This window comes from Tenrec ecaudatus, chromosome 13 (genome assembly GCF_050624435.1).
Source record: "Tenrec ecaudatus isolate mTenEca1 chromosome 13, mTenEca1.hap1, whole genome shotgun sequence".
Lineage (NCBI taxonomy): Eukaryota > Metazoa > Chordata > Mammalia > Afrosoricida > Tenrecidae > Tenrec > Tenrec ecaudatus.
This window is the reverse complement of record NC_134542.1, coordinates 67,248,466-67,263,663: the sequence shown is the minus strand read 5'-3', so window position 1 is coordinate 67,263,663 and position 15,198 is coordinate 67,248,466. Positions and strand designations below refer to the sequence as shown.

Below are 15,198 nucleotides of genomic sequence, written 5' to 3'. Positions count from 1 at the left end.
TGGTCTTTCCACCAAGGTGCCTCTAAACCAAAACAATTACACAATTAAGCCAACTCACTGTAAACCCGTATGGAACAGATAGCTCGTTCTTCTCCGGTGGATTGACTGGTGGGTTTGAACCGCTGACCTTTTGACCAGCAGTCTAACACTTACCCAACAGCAGTGTTACCCACTCAGGACTCCGGAGAGATGGACACATCATCCTTAGCAGCCGAGCGAATGCATGTTTCTACTACCCAGGGAGTCTGCCCTAAAATTAGCAAATAGCAGACCTTCAGGGATTGTGTTAGGTAAAAGGAAGACTGCCTTCATGGCTGCTGTCCATGTTCTAGATCTGCTATAAGAATTTATCACAAAAATGTGCCTGACACAATGGGTGGATGTATGGATTGTGACAAGAGATGTAAGAGCCCCAATAAAAATATTTAATTAAATGACCACACATGGGGTGACTTGAAGCAACAGAAATTTAGTTCTCACAGTTCTGGAGACCAGAAGTTCGAAACCAAGGTGTGGGTAGGGTCATCCTCCCTCTGAAGTTTCTGAGAAAGAATACGTCTTGACTGCTTCCTACCTTCTGGTGATGACTGGCTATCTGTGGCATCCTTTGGCTTGTAGCTCCATCGCTCCAAATTTCTGCCTCTAGTGTCACATGACCTTCTTCCATGTGAGTGCCTTTGCCCTCTCTTCTTCTGAGGACCCACCTCAATCTAGCATGTCCGCATTTAAACATCTGCAAACACCTTCTCTCTGAGATCACGTACTGAGGTTCCAGGTGGATATGATTTTTGGGACGACACTATTCAACCTACTAATAGCTGTCAAGGGCTGGAATGCCTTCACCCAGTTGGAAGATAGACATTTTGGGCTGATATATTTGAAGAGTCTGAGTGTACATGTTTGTGTGTTTGGATGTGTTCCTGCCTGAAAATTAACATAATGATTCCTTAAAATGTAATGCCGCTATGATGCTTTGTGGACTCAAACCAGGGGGAGGGAAGCAGAAGCCAGGAGGAAAGGGCATGCCCAGCCTGTACAACGGTTTGTCTTGCGTTGATTTTTGGTTTAAATCACCTTCTGTCCTCTTCTGCCTCTCCCTAGCCATCATCGTGTACAGACTGCCGTGGACCTGGAAATGCAGCAAGCTCCTGATGAAATCCATTCACGCCGGCCTAAACGCCGTGGCAGCCATCCTGGCCATTATCGCTCTGGTGGCCGCCTTTGATTTCCACAATGCCATGAACATCCCCAACATGTACAGTCTGCATAGCTGGATTGGATTGGCAGCTGTCGTATTTTACATCTTACAGGTGGGTGCGTCCCTGTATTGAGAAGCAAGGTAGAAGTCAGGCAACCCAGACACTGGAGGTGTTCTGAAAATATTCAGGTTGCTAGAGCCATCCCATGCCCTCTTATCGTTGTTTCCATTTGAAGTATTTTCCTCCGAAGGACCCCTGCAAGCACAGAGCTAGCCCACAGACCATGCCACAGACTGGCATCTGTAGGGAACGCCCGTCTAGATGGTCATTTCCTGGGCCGTAAGTTTTGTATCAGAATAGAGTGGCAGTGGCGAGCACTGTGGGTTTATTTCCCCGATTCTGGTCCCTTTGATGTTCTGGGTTGAACTTTATGAGTGAAGAGATGAATGTCTATTTCTGTGTCGGGTTTGGAAGGCACCGGGACAACGTGTAGTGGTCCATGAGATTTTTACACAGCAGAGTCGGTTCTGGTTTTAACAGTTTCTACACAGATTATTCAGTGATATTATGTTTTCCCAAATGTGTCAGTATTCTTATTCATTCCATTCTGGTTGTTTCTTTTCTAGTAATCTAGTTCCCCTACCCCCTTCCTTTGTCACCTTTGCTTTAGGGGAATTGTTACCCATTTGGTCTCAGAGATTATTCTTTAAAGGAGCAACAGCACCCACAGGTCCTACTGTTTGTTTGCATGCGCATTTCTGGTCATTGGTTACAATACAAGGGTTAGTTTTGGGTAAAGGTTTTAAAGAGTTTCCGGGTGGTTATGTCAGGCAGTTCTCCTTTCTCAATAGGTCCAGTAAGTCTACCCTTTTAAGAAGTTCAGTTCTGGCCCACCATTGTCTCTCGTTCTGTCAGGATCTATCGCTTGTGGCCCTGTTCAGTTGCTAGGAAGGGTGACTGAGCACCATCTGGTTCTAGCCGCAGAATGAAAGAGTCATGGAGCACATAGATCATTTTCTGTCGACTAGTTTCTTCTCTGGGTCTTTGGGTTCCTTCGTCAGCAGTTGGAAACCACCAGTCTCTCTGCAGAAGAAGGAGGAGGCTTTCTAGTCCTGTAAAGAGTTACAGTCTGGGAAACCCACAGAGGCAGTTCTACCCTGCCCTCTAAGACTGCTCTCCATTGGAGTTGACTAGATGGCAGTGAGTGAAAGTCAAGAAACTAGAATGAATCCATTGTAAGGCATCTTAAATTGGATGACCCATTATATTAGTCAGGGTTCTCCAGGGAGACAGGACCAGGAAGATAGAGAAACGGAGACGGAGACGGAGAGGTTGATTTTTAGAAACTGGGCAATGAAATGATGGGGCCTGACAAGTCCAAAAGGCATACATCACCAGGCAACAGGCTGGAGACTTTGACAGTCTTGAGTTCAGAATCCACAGGGCAGGTTACGTAGCTACTTTGTGATGCAGAATCTCAGTTTTTAGCCTTTTAAGGACTTCCTCTGGTGCCTAAGGCCCACCCACATCATGGAGGATCACCTGAAGGTCATGCTTTCCTGAAGGTCAATGGACTTTAGAGTGTTAATCACCTGCAGATTCCTTCATAAATAAACAAAAACTACCACCTAACCCAAAGCCACTCCCATTGATTCCATCCCCCCCCAAAGAGCCGGTGTGTGCAGAGTAGAGTTTCCCTCCGTGATGTTCAAGACTGTGAGCTCTTGGGAGCAGTTCGTCTGGCCTGTGAATGAGTTCAAGCCGCCAGCGTTTTTGTTGGCACTTGAGCACCTGCCTTACCCTGGGCGCTGTATGAAACAGCCTTCCTGATTTGGTTCATCTTTTACTGTCACCTCATGAGGTGGCTGACTGACGGTGCACAGAGACAACCAGCCACCTACCCAAGGCACAGCAGGCTGTCAGGCAGGGTCAATCCATGCTCTGAACCCTCCCTGTAGCCACTGCTTCCACACCTCCCCCAGACCCCTCTGCCCATGTGGGAGCATCCCTAATAGCCTGCCATCACAAAACAAAAATATCACAAGGTGAAGCAATTATTTCTCAACATATCCGCCATCAAGGTTCGTGCCATTCTGAACGCGATATTTCCTTCTCTCGAATCTTTCCCTGAAGAATTCTGCGAACTTCGGTTTTTACCATGTGGGAACTGCGTTTTGTTTTTTTTAATTAAAAGACTATTTTACTGGGGGATTTTACAACTCTTATAACAATCCATACATCGATTGTATCAAGCATATTTGTACATATGTTGCCATCATTCTTTTCTAGACATTTACTTTCTATTGAGCCCATGGTATCAACCCCTCTCCCCCACTTCCCCTCACGACCCCTTGAAAAATTATAAATTGTTATTTTCATATCTTACACAGACTGTTGTCCCCCTTCCCCCACGATTTCTGCTGCTCATCCCCCTGGAGGAGAGGGGGGTATAGTTATGTGTAGATCATTGCGATCAGTTCCCTCTTCCTCCCCTTCTCTCCCCACCTTTCCCCTCCCCTTCTGGTATCGCTATCCAAATCCTGTTCCTGGATTCCATGTGTCGTGAACTCTTACCTCTTATCTGTACCTGAACTGCAATTTTGGCAACCTCTGGGGATCATCTCTGAGTGTTTGGAAACAAAATAGTCTGAAGGGGCAAGATCAAGGCAGATGGGATGAAGTTTCCCAATACCGTTCTTACAGAACAGTCCTCGGTACAGCGGTCCCTGGGTGAATCTTCCCCTCCCAGTAACCCACGAAAACTCACTCCCAGCTAGTCCATTCTGACTTTGAGCAACTTTATAGGACAGAGTAGAACTGCCCCTTTGGTCACAAGACTGTAACTTCACAGACAGACAGCCTCATCTTTCTCCCAAGGTCAAGGAGCAGCCGGTGATGGGTAGCAGCTCACGGCATAGCCCACTGGGCCACACGGCTCCTTTCCTCTCCGATGCGGTTTTCCATTTTCTTAGAGTCTTGTCGCTAAGTGCCCCTTCCCGATTGTCCTGTGTCTTATTTAAAAAAAAAATCTATCAATAAAAAAAAAATCTATCAAGATTAGACCTTTGGAATATATATATGAATGAATCTCCATTACCGTCTGCATGGACCCCTCTGCCTTGACTGGAACGGGTCAGCAGATCCCCCTGGAAGCCAGGGTTTTAATTGGACTGTTTTAAAAATGAGGGCACCAATGGCAGAGATGTGATTAAACACCTTTTGTTTGACATAGGCCTATGCCTGGACCAACTGGAACCCTTGTAGCAGTCGGTTTCTACTTTAGCCAAGTGTGTGTGTGTGTGTGTGTGTGTGTGATTCTATTTCCTATTCTATTTTAGGAAATGTGATTTATTCTTTTTGTTGTACAGATTTACTCTTTTGTTGTACAAGAGCTCTTTAAAGTTATGTATGCTGCTTCTCCCTTTAAGCGAAGGAACAGATCCCCCAGGGGCCCCAAGGGCAGAATCAAGGCGGTCTCCCAGGAGACCCCAGGGGTTCCTTCTCCTGTCTGGATGGGAGCTGAGCCATTCCTTCATGATGCCGACAGAAATGCCTGCCTCCATCTGCTGAGCTGCAAACATACATGAGTAAACTACCCAAAACAAAAGAAACGCGTTGATGGAGATTCTTTCTGTCAGATTTGAGAGGTTGAAAGTTAAAAAGGGAAGACGGTCCGCTTTGAGTGAAGATGCATCTTTCTCCGGGCAGTTCTAGGGGCTGCGCTTGTGGGTGGAGGCCAGGAGGTGGCTACTTGAGACACACGGGCTGCAGACCACCCTGCTGCGCACTCGGAACACCACCCAGGGGTCCTCCCTGTGTGCTCCTTTGTCAGGAGCATGGTGGCCTGCCCACCATTCCTGGCACTTGCAGGCTCAGTGTGCACTCCCGGCCCAACTCCAGAAGCAAGCGTAGTGCAAAGAGTGCGGAGGATGACAGGACCCGGACTGGGGTCAGTCTCACCGTCCCATGAAGCCAGTGTCCTGTCGTCTTAATAAACAAGAGACGGAGAGAAGAAAGGTGTCATGGCTTAGGGGTCAGCTTGGTGAGGCCGCGCTTCTCTGGCTTTGACTGTTACATGATGATGTCACCATCCCCCACCATGTGGGTGTATTGTGAAGGCTTTCTTTAAAAAAAAATTGATCTCGTACGATGCATACACTCTGTATCCTATTGAGACCTTTTTTGGGGGGAGGGGTCATTCTACTGATTCAACTGTATGGATTCCTTTTCCTTAAAAAATATATATTTTTTTGTATTCCAATGTGTGACTACACCACAACCTTATTTATGTGGTCTCTAGCTGGATGATTTTAATGATTTTAAAGGTCTTCTGTTACAAACACTGCTTCGGGGAACAATCACATACTTGTCTCTCAGTACTCTGCATTTAAAACAGTGGTTCTCAACCTCCCTAAGGCCCCAACCCTTTCACACAGTTCCTCGTGGTGTGGTGACCCCCAACCATAAAATTATGTTTGTTGCTACTTCATCACTGTCATTTTGCTATTGTTATGAATCGGGTGAACGGTCATTTGATCTCCAAAGGGGTTGCTCCGCCCAGGCTGAGAACCGCTGCTTTAAAGGTTCCTCTAAGCCAGGAGCTGTAAGCAGCAGGCCCCCAGGCCCAAGAAATCACTCACACCTGTTGATCCCCTCGCCAAGGGGAAGCAGTCCCAGCCCTCACAGTAGGGGTGGATTCATTGAAGGTATAACCAGAAACAGCTGACTCATTTTGAAGTGGGTCATGCTAGCTGGACCTTGAATGATGTTATAAATATCCAAATGACCCTTTACAGAGAAGTCCCCTCACTCCTGCTCCAAGCATATTGTTAGGTGCCGAATTGGCATGCGCAGAAGACATTGATGGCAATGATCGGCTCTCGTACCACATAAGAGTCCCTGGACGTCCCATCTTTGCCAGCGCATATCCTCACAGGCTGGGGGCATGTTCAGGAACAGAGGCTTTAATTTAGGGACAGCGGGAAACCCCTAGAAGATGCGAAGCAAATGGCCTACATGATAGAATTTTTCACTCTGACCAGATTATTCTGGCTCCAGTGTGGGAGATGCCCATCCTTGGGATAGACAAATACAGAGAGATTCGCTTGAAAGTGTTTGCAGAAGCTCATTTGGAGCATCTCTAATCAAAATTAAGCATCCCACAATAATTTTATACTTTCCTTTTAAAGTCAATTTTCTTATGGTAGGGAAAAATATCAAGAGTGAAAGTAAGATTTAGGGAAGATGAATAGCCCAAGGACCTGGTAAGCATATTTCTGATGTTCCACCTGCTTTAGAACTGTGAGCCTCACCGGATTACAGGAGACACACGTGATAGATCCTGAAGGAAATGAAGTAAAAAACTTAGGGAAGAAGAAGCAGAGAAAGCAGGAATGTGGGAATCATGTATTTCTCTGGGTAAGTCTGAAGAAAGGGGTGACATATTCACAGAAAGATAGGTGTGCTAAATTCCCGACAGTAACTCACTGCAGTCACACTTTGCTATCGAAAGTACAACACATACGTTAGCAAACAGTCCTCTTCATGCTCACACGCTCACTCCTGGAAAGAGAATTAGGACCATTCGGAACCCTTTCTTGTGTTTTCAAACATTTGTGGCATTAAGCACAAGATAAAATGTGCAAAGGTCCTATCGTGTATTTTCAATTTCATTACTGTTGCCAACAAACTGAACATCTGCTGAAGGATATCTTTAAGGTGTTGGAGAACAAGGGTATCATTCTCAAGAGTAAGGTGCACTTGACCCAAGTCATATTTTCAATGGCTTCATATGTATTTGGAAACTTGACATTAAATAAGGAAGACTGGGTGAAGAAAAGAGGCAAGTAGTTGGTGGTCACGCTACCAACCCAAAGGTCATTGGTTCAAACCCACCCTGCACTGTGCAGAAGAAAGGCCACTGAACTGCTTTTGTAAAGATTCACTCATTCACTCCCGTTGAGTTGATTCCAACTCACAGTAGCTACTCTATAGGACAGGGAAGAACTGATACAAAATATATTAAGGGAAAACAGCAAGATGCAGAAGAATATCATTACAGGTATATAGATATACTGATGTATTTGAAGTATGTTGTTAGTGAAGAAAATTGGAAGTCCTGTGGATAGCCGTCAGAACAAACAAATCTGTCTTGGAAGAAGTATCCAGAATTCTCCTTAGACACAAGCATGTTTTCAGGAGAGACCAGTCCCTGGAAAAGAGCATCATGCTGGATAGAGAGTCAGCAAAAACAGAAAAGGAGCCTCGTGGAGATGGATAGGCACAGTGGCTCCCACAGTGGGCTCCAAGGTGATGATGACTGTGAGGATAGCTTTGGGCCTTCTTATGTCCATAAGCACCAGGCACCAGAACCAGAACCGACTCGATGGCACCTTGCAACCCACACACAGAGTAAATGATACATTCCATGTAGTTGCATACTCTAGACGTATGCTAGAATCAATGGAGTACCACTGTACACATTCCGTGTCTTCCCATTTCTGCGTGTGCGTGTCCCTGATGGCGCTGTGAGTTAGGCGTTGGGCTGCTTACTGCAAGGTGGGCAGTTGGAACCCAGCAGTCGCTTCTGAGGAGTGAGGCGAGTCTGTCTTCTCCCATAAATGTTTACCGTTCTGGAAACTCTGGGGCACCTCTCTTCTGTCCTACAAGGTCACCAGGGGTCCAGAAGCAACTCAACAGCAACGGGTTAGGTTTGGTTTGGGTTTGGGCTGTGCTTTATCGGATACAATTTTCTGGAAGGATACAAGAGACAGTAATGTGTTACCTTTGTATTCTGGAACTAAGGGTGAGGAAAACGTATTATTTGGGTTACACCCTCGGTTCCCGAAAGGTTTTCTCTTTTTGTGCAGATTGCTTTTACAATAATAATTTTGAGATTAAGTTAGAGTTTATAACTAAATGGTAACCTTTTGCCCTTTTTCTATGTTTAGCTTGTTCTTGGTTTTCTTGTTTTCCTGCTGCCGTTTGCCCCACTTTCGCTGCGAGCATTTCTTTTGCCCATCCACGTGTACTCTGGGCTGCTCATATTTGGAACAGTGATCGCAACAGCACTTACGGGAATCACAGAAAAGCTGATTTTTGCTCTGTAAGTTACACGCTTTTCCTAATTATCATATGTTAGGCACTTTTCTTTGCAATACAAATAAAAATTTAAATATATTAAAATCATAAATTTAAACATCGATTTAAGAACTTTTTTGTTATTCTGTAATACATGTTTATTGAAAACTCAAAAGTCTAATAGGCCCTACCACTCTTTGAAAACAACTATTAAAGTCATTCATTCCCTTTCAGTCTATTTGATAGGCATGTTTTTAATCTTAATTGTAATTGGAAGTATATATTTTCACTCATTTGTCTATTCTTCAGTGACACAGGTTTTCCTGATACTATATTAAAATACTATGTGAGATAACTCCTAAAAGTTGGTAGAACTTCTAAATCAATATTCCCTCAAACTTTTTGAAACTTTCTCACAGGAACGAATTATTATGATGACGATCTTTTAAATCAATCCCATGGTATATCATTGATTGGACTGAAGCAGAGTTTCAAATTTTTGTTAGTATCAGGATTTTACATTGCAATGTACAGTTTGAACAGTTAGATTAAACACTGTTTGGGGTGTTTTTTCACGACTGTTTTGAATGTTTCTCCATCACCCTATGTGTCACTGAACACACGCTCTCATTTTTCTTAGGAAAAGTACAGGATACAGTTCATTCCTACCAGAAGGAATTTTTGCAAATACCCTGGGCCTTCTCATCCTGGTATTCGGAGCCCTCATTTTTTGGATCGTCACCAGACCACAATGGAAGCGCCCAAAAGAACCAACTTCAGTCCTTCTTCAGCCCAACGGAGGTTCCACAGAGGGAGTGGTCGGCGCCCGGGCAGTAAACTTGGACAACAATGGGGACAAATCGGATTCAGAGTTAAACAATGAAGTAGCAGCGAGGAAAAGAAACTTCACCCTTGAAGATGCTGGGCAGAGGTCCACGATGTGAAACGCTGGCAGCTACAACTCTGCTTTCACCAACTAGCCTTACGCCCACTAAACCAAACCCAACCAAACCCAACCCACTGCCGTTGAGTCGATTGTGATTCACAGCAGCCCCAGAGGACAGACTAGCACTGGCCCCTAGCTGGAATCGTTAGGGAAGCAGACAGGCACAGCTACTCCTCGCTGAACAGCTGGTAGATGTGGACCCCCTGATCTTTTGATTACCAGCCGAACGCTTTACCATGGCTTCTCCTAAGTAGTCACACGATGACTGAGCTTACACAGTGTCAGGATTTACTTTAAATCCTAAAGTCGGATTTCTTGAAAGAGTAGGTGTGGACCTGGACCTCTGAATTTACCTGAATTGGAAAGGACATGATCAACAGAAATCATCTAAATTGATCAGATCCACGTGGTGGTTATGTTAGGCGTTTTTTGTTGCGGACCAAAGCCTTTAGCACATTGCCTTACACTGGCTAGAGGCTCGGTGTGTGGGTCTCAGCTGGCTCACCTGGATGCTGGCAATGTAATAAGCTCTGAGCATTTGGTCATGTCCTGAGAGCCCAGTGAGTCCAGAAATCAAGTTCAAAGCCCAAAGCCATCGAGTGGGAAAAACTGTAGTCAGATCTCGAGTCTCTGGCCAAGATTTAGATTAGGATGCTCGCAGAGAACATTCTCCAAATTAGGGAACTAACTAGAACTACAGCTCTTTCTTCTCCAGGGCCGGGCTCTCTTCCCCACTCCAGCTGCTCTAAATTTTGAGAGGCTTTAGATAAGGCTGCTCTGGGGCAGTTCATGAACCCCGGATGACTGCGGAAAACTCAAGTCAGGCCCAGAAAATCCTCTAGCACCACCTCCCAAAGCTCCCTCGAATACAAACCTGCCTCCCAAACTCACGGCCCTCCAGCCAATTCCAACTCACGGCCGCCCAAGATAGGGCAGCACTGCCCCTGTCGATTTCCAGGGCTGCAAATCTCGACAGCAGCGGTTCTCAACCTTCCTGAAGCCGTGACCCTTTCATACAGTTCCTCATGTGGTGGTGAAACCCAACCCCCCCAACTCCCCCCACACACACCATAACATTATTTTCGTTGCTACTTCATAAGTGTCACTTTGCTATTGACCCACAGGTTGAGAACCACTGCTCTGCAGGCCTACAAAGCCTCTTCTTTCTCCCTCAGAGCACCTGGTGAGTTCAAACTGCTGACCTTAACGGTTAGCAGCCTGGCGTGAGAATAATTTTGAATGCCTAACCAAACAGCTTTACAGATGTCAGAGGGCACTTTTCTATAGGTTTCCATTTTTATTCTTAAAAAAAAACCCCAAAAAACTTACATATAACACTTTCATCTATTCTATTTAAAACGCATTTCCAATATTAGCTCAGGTCATTCCCAGAGAAAGCTCCGTGAGGTGGGTACTACTATTGGCCCCACTTCAGAGTCGATGAGGGGCTTGCCATGTAGAGAGGGCAGCAGCTGGTCCCAAAGTTTCCCAGCTCATAAATGGCGTAACTGAGACGCAAAACCCAGCAGTCTGGCTCCTGGGTCCCTGGTCCACTTCACTATGCTAGGTTTCCTTGTTGTTGATTTTATGTATCTACAGAATATACACCTTAGACTCACCTGTGAATGGCTCTCAGTGGCAGTAGAGTGATGTCTTTAAGGGCGGCGTCTTTACCTGCAGGCTCCCTTTCCCAAGGAAAATGCCCAGAGAACCTCCCTGCTGGCCGGCCTTCTCCCGGCAATGGCCAGGGTCTTTCTTGATTGGGGTGGAATCTTCGGGGGCATTTGGAGCTTCAGGTTCTTAGTGAATGGAGAACCTGGAAAACCTCTATGAGGTGTGTACTATTATTATCCTCTCCAGTAACCAGTCATCAGCAACCAATCCTGACCCCCTCACCACGACACTGTTTAATGGATTCTGTTTATTTAATGAATTCTGTTTCCAAAATTGTTAACCAGCGTCAGAAGGACCCTCAGTGCCACCCAGTGCCTGGCACACAGTGGGCCTAATTGAATTCAATAGATTAGCATGTGCTACAAAGTAGAAGCCTCTCGGGGTACAGATGGTCAATGTGCTCAGCTGCTAACTTAAAGGTTAGATTTTTTTTTTTTCACCCAGAGGTGCCTAGAAGCAGGTCCTGGCAATCGTCTTCAGAAAAAGCAGCAGCCATTGAAAGCCCCTGTGGTGTTCTACTCTGACACACCTGGGGTCGTCATTAGTCAGAAGCAAACCCACAGCAGCTAGTAAGAGCATGCTACAAACGAAATCTCGGTGCTACATGGAAGGAGTAACTGCATCATCACACACGCATATATTTGGATACACAGATATTTCATTACATACAGATGCCAAAAAATCCAGGTTTTTGTCTAGGGGACAGTAATTCAACCTTGAGGAAGAAGAAGGCTGCCAGCCCGTTTCCTGCAAGCCAAGGAAGTCATTATCAGTGAAAAGTTCTCCACTGTGAACTTGGCACTAGAACAACTCCATTGCCAAGTATTTGAGCCCCCCTCACCCCAGCCCATTTTCTCTCTCCTGTGGGCCAACGTGAGGGTAATCTTCCAGATATTATAGGAGCTTCTTTCCTTTCTCAGCCCTCATGAAAACAATGCATTGTAAAATATATCTAGAACCCTTTTCTGTTTGAGACGTTCGTTTTAATGGGTTTTTAGTCTAATGATAATTGCACCTTTATCTTTCAAAAGCGGATATTTCCCCCCTAAAGCATCTCCCTCCAAAATATCTTCTAAAAAGGCCCGCAAGAAGACTAGACGGCAAGAAAGCCTGCGGTATCAATTGCCAAAATAGTGATTGAAATCTCCCCAAATAATCATAGCTTGCATCAGCTGCAGAGTGGGCTTGGCTCGGCTAACCCATAATCTAATTTCAGAAAAAGAAAGTTTTATTTTAACACTCATCTAAATCAACATGAGAGCCCCCCCTTCCCCCCCCTCCCGACTGTTTTATTGAGAAACTCAAGTGATTATACTCTGAATTAATGTCATCGGAAATGTCCCGCTTCCTGTGTCCTTTGTCACCCGAACCCTCCCTCCAGAGCACTTTGTTTCTTTGGCCGTGTGTGGTTTCCTGAAAGCCAGGGCTGTTTGGAAACAGTGTCTCAGACCTCCCCACCAAGTGACAAAGAAGGCCATCGCACTTTTCAGGAATACTGACAAGCGGTTCCGCTTTTTGTTTTCTGAGGACAAAATAAAAGAGCGCTTCATCGCACGGTCGTTCGGCTCCGCTGCTGAGCTGGACCTACCAGTGCAGTGCTTGCAGCCAAAGGAGCGCACAACGGAAGCAGTACATCTTCACGCTGGGCTTAGTGCAAATGACATGGAATTGTTCCCTTGGCCTGGTTTTAATTTTTTTATAGTCAACCGAAAACCCCAACCGCTCCATCTTAGAGCTGCACATAGGGAGGTACTGACTCCAGGTCTCTTCATTATTTCCAACAAGGTACTTGACAACCTTAAGCGGGAAAGAAAAGATTTTTCCCTTTCGTAATTCTGGGCGCTGTGCAATTCCACCTAAATTTGAAGACCGGCTTTTCAATTTCTGCAAAAATAACTGGGGAAACGTTGAGAGGGATTGTGTTGGGGAGGATTGTCGTATTAACAATATTGTCTTCAAACCCATGGGCACGAGATGTCTTCGCACTTACTTAGGTCTTCTTTAGTTTTTTTTCTTTCTTTTTTTGCAGCGATGTTTTGTCATGTTTGGTGTGCGAGTCTTTCATCTCCTTGGCTAAGTGGACTCCTACATATTTCTTTTTTTCTGGATGTTATTATAAACTGCAATATTTTTCCCCTAAAAACATGTCCTTTTCAGATTGTTCCTTAAGATTTCTATCTTTTAATGTCTTTTTTATCTCAGCACACTTATGAAAAAATAACCTGAATATGTTATAACTATTGTAGGAAACATATGCATCTATTCTTTTTCCCTGACTTGTTTTTATATCATAATAAAAGTCATTTGGAAGCACTTCGTGTGTGGTGATTTATCCGTTTGTCCGGGCTAAAGAGTATAGGCAGCTGGAATGCTTCTTAAAAGCAAGGAGGGCAAGAATTTGTCCCACAGACTTGGGGCGTGTGAGCAGGAGAAACCCGTTCCTGGGGAAGGACATCGTGCTTGATGGAGGGTCCATGAGAAAGAGGAAGATGCTCAAGGAGATGGATTGGTTCAGTGGCTGCAGCAGGGGCTCCAGCAGAACACTCTGAGGACGGTGCAGGACCCGGGCATTGCTCCCTTCTGTTGTGCACGGGGTCACTCTACCCGCTGGGCTGGGAAATGCTAAGTCAGCAGTTTGACCCCACCAGTCATTCTCCCGGAGAAACAGGAGGCTTTCTGCCCCCATAAAGAGTTACAGCCTCGGAAACCCACAGGGGCAGTTCTGCCTGGAGGGTCCCTATGAGTCCGGGTGAACTCCATGGCCATTAGTTTGGTTTGGGTCTTGTGCTGACTCAAAGACAACTACCCACCACCACATGACTGTTGTGGGTGTGTTCATATCTTCAATGGGGGTAATTAAAAAAATATCCATTTCTTGAAAATACTATCAAATTCTCTACAAAGTATGCTTTGAACATCATATTTTCTGTCTTGCTAAAAGTACGAGAGACATGCTTTAAAATGGTCATGCTATTGCCCGCCCTATGAGATCCGACTCCGGAGTCACACTGCTGTGTGGAGCTGGGAGCCATTCCCATAGGCACCTAAAGCAGATGCTGGTCCACTGGGAAATCGTCATAGAAGAGGAATGCCGGTTATCATTCAACTCTTGTGTTTTCAGTAACTTGTCTTGGATAAAGAACAAACTTCATGATGAGTGAATTATTTGGTGGTTGTTGTTGTTAGTGGTTGTTGTTTTCCAAATAAAAAAAGGTCCTTAACATTTAAGTAGCAGCAATACTCAGACTACTCTTAATATGACGGCTTGTTTAGTCCTTTTCAATCTACTCTTTGTCTCCTGGGAAATGTTAGTGATATTTGATCTCATGTCATCATTATGAAACTAATCCTCTGCACTAAACCCAAACCAAACACACTGCCATCGAATCAATTCCAACTCCTATCCACCCAGTATAGGATTTCTGAGGCTGTAAATCTTTATGGGAGCAGACAGCTCATGTAGAGATTTTACAGCCTCAGCTTTCTCCCTTGGAGAAGCTGGTGGATTTGAACCACTAGCCTTGTGGTTAGCAGACCAATGCTTACCTGACAATGCCACCAAGGCTCCGTTCTTATATCATAGGCCTGTAATAGTGTATGTAAAGTGAATTTTTATAAATCACAGTGTCTTGTCACAGACTCAGATTATTCATTTCAGGGGTACTGTAGAAGTTAGAATTGACTCGATGACATAGGTTTTGGCTAGAATTTTATTTCAGAAGAACCCTGGTTGCATCGTTGGGTAAGCATTGTGTTGCTACTTGCAAGGTCAGCAGTTCAAACCCACCAGCTGCTCCTCGAGAAAGATAAAACTGTCTTTTCCTATGAAGAGTCACAGCCTTCAGGTCCTTCGGAGCTGGAATGCACTCCTGGGAGCGGTTTGGATTGGGTTTTGGTATTCCAGATATGGAAACCCTGTTAAAACTCAACAGGAAAATAACCCACCAAAACTTGGACACAAGAACTGAACAGACACCTCAGCAAAGAAGATATACAGATGGCAAATAAATACACAAAAAGGCCCTTTGTGCCAGACAGGAGTGGAAAGGGAGAGCTAGAAGCAATGTACCCATGGAAGTGTAGGACATGTAAATACGATATCAAGAAACCTATTGGGAAAAAATAAAAGCAACCAAACGTACCTATGGTTGCCACGGGTGAAGGGGGAAGCGTTGTTGCTTAGGGGCGTTGAGCTTATGTTAATGGTGGTGGGATGAATTGGAAAAGGATATCAATAATGGTTGTACAATATAATTATAATCAATGGCACTGAATTATACGTGTAGAAGTTGTGGAGAA

General features: G+C 45.0%; 1 protein-coding gene across 2 annotated transcripts in view; it reads left to right on the top strand.

The window, feature by feature from the left end:
- CYBRD1 (cytochrome b reductase 1) overlaps positions 1 to 13,212 on the top strand; it is a 29,993-nt gene extending 16,781 nt beyond the window's left edge. The window contains exons 2-4 of one of the 2 annotated variants that reach the window (XM_075529309.1): positions 1,102 to 1,310; positions 8,150 to 8,304; positions 8,920 to 13,212. In XM_075529309.1, the coding sequence (XP_075385424.1) occupies positions 1,102 to 1,310; positions 8,150 to 8,304; positions 8,920 to 9,223 (668 nt within the window). In that variant the 3' untranslated portion in view covers positions 9,224 to 13,212. The remainder of the gene's footprint in view (positions 1 to 1,101; positions 1,311 to 8,149; positions 8,305 to 8,919) is intronic. The other variant, XM_075529310.1, reaches the window with a different exon arrangement.
- The last annotated feature ends 1,986 nt before the right edge of the window (positions 13,213 to 15,198 follow it).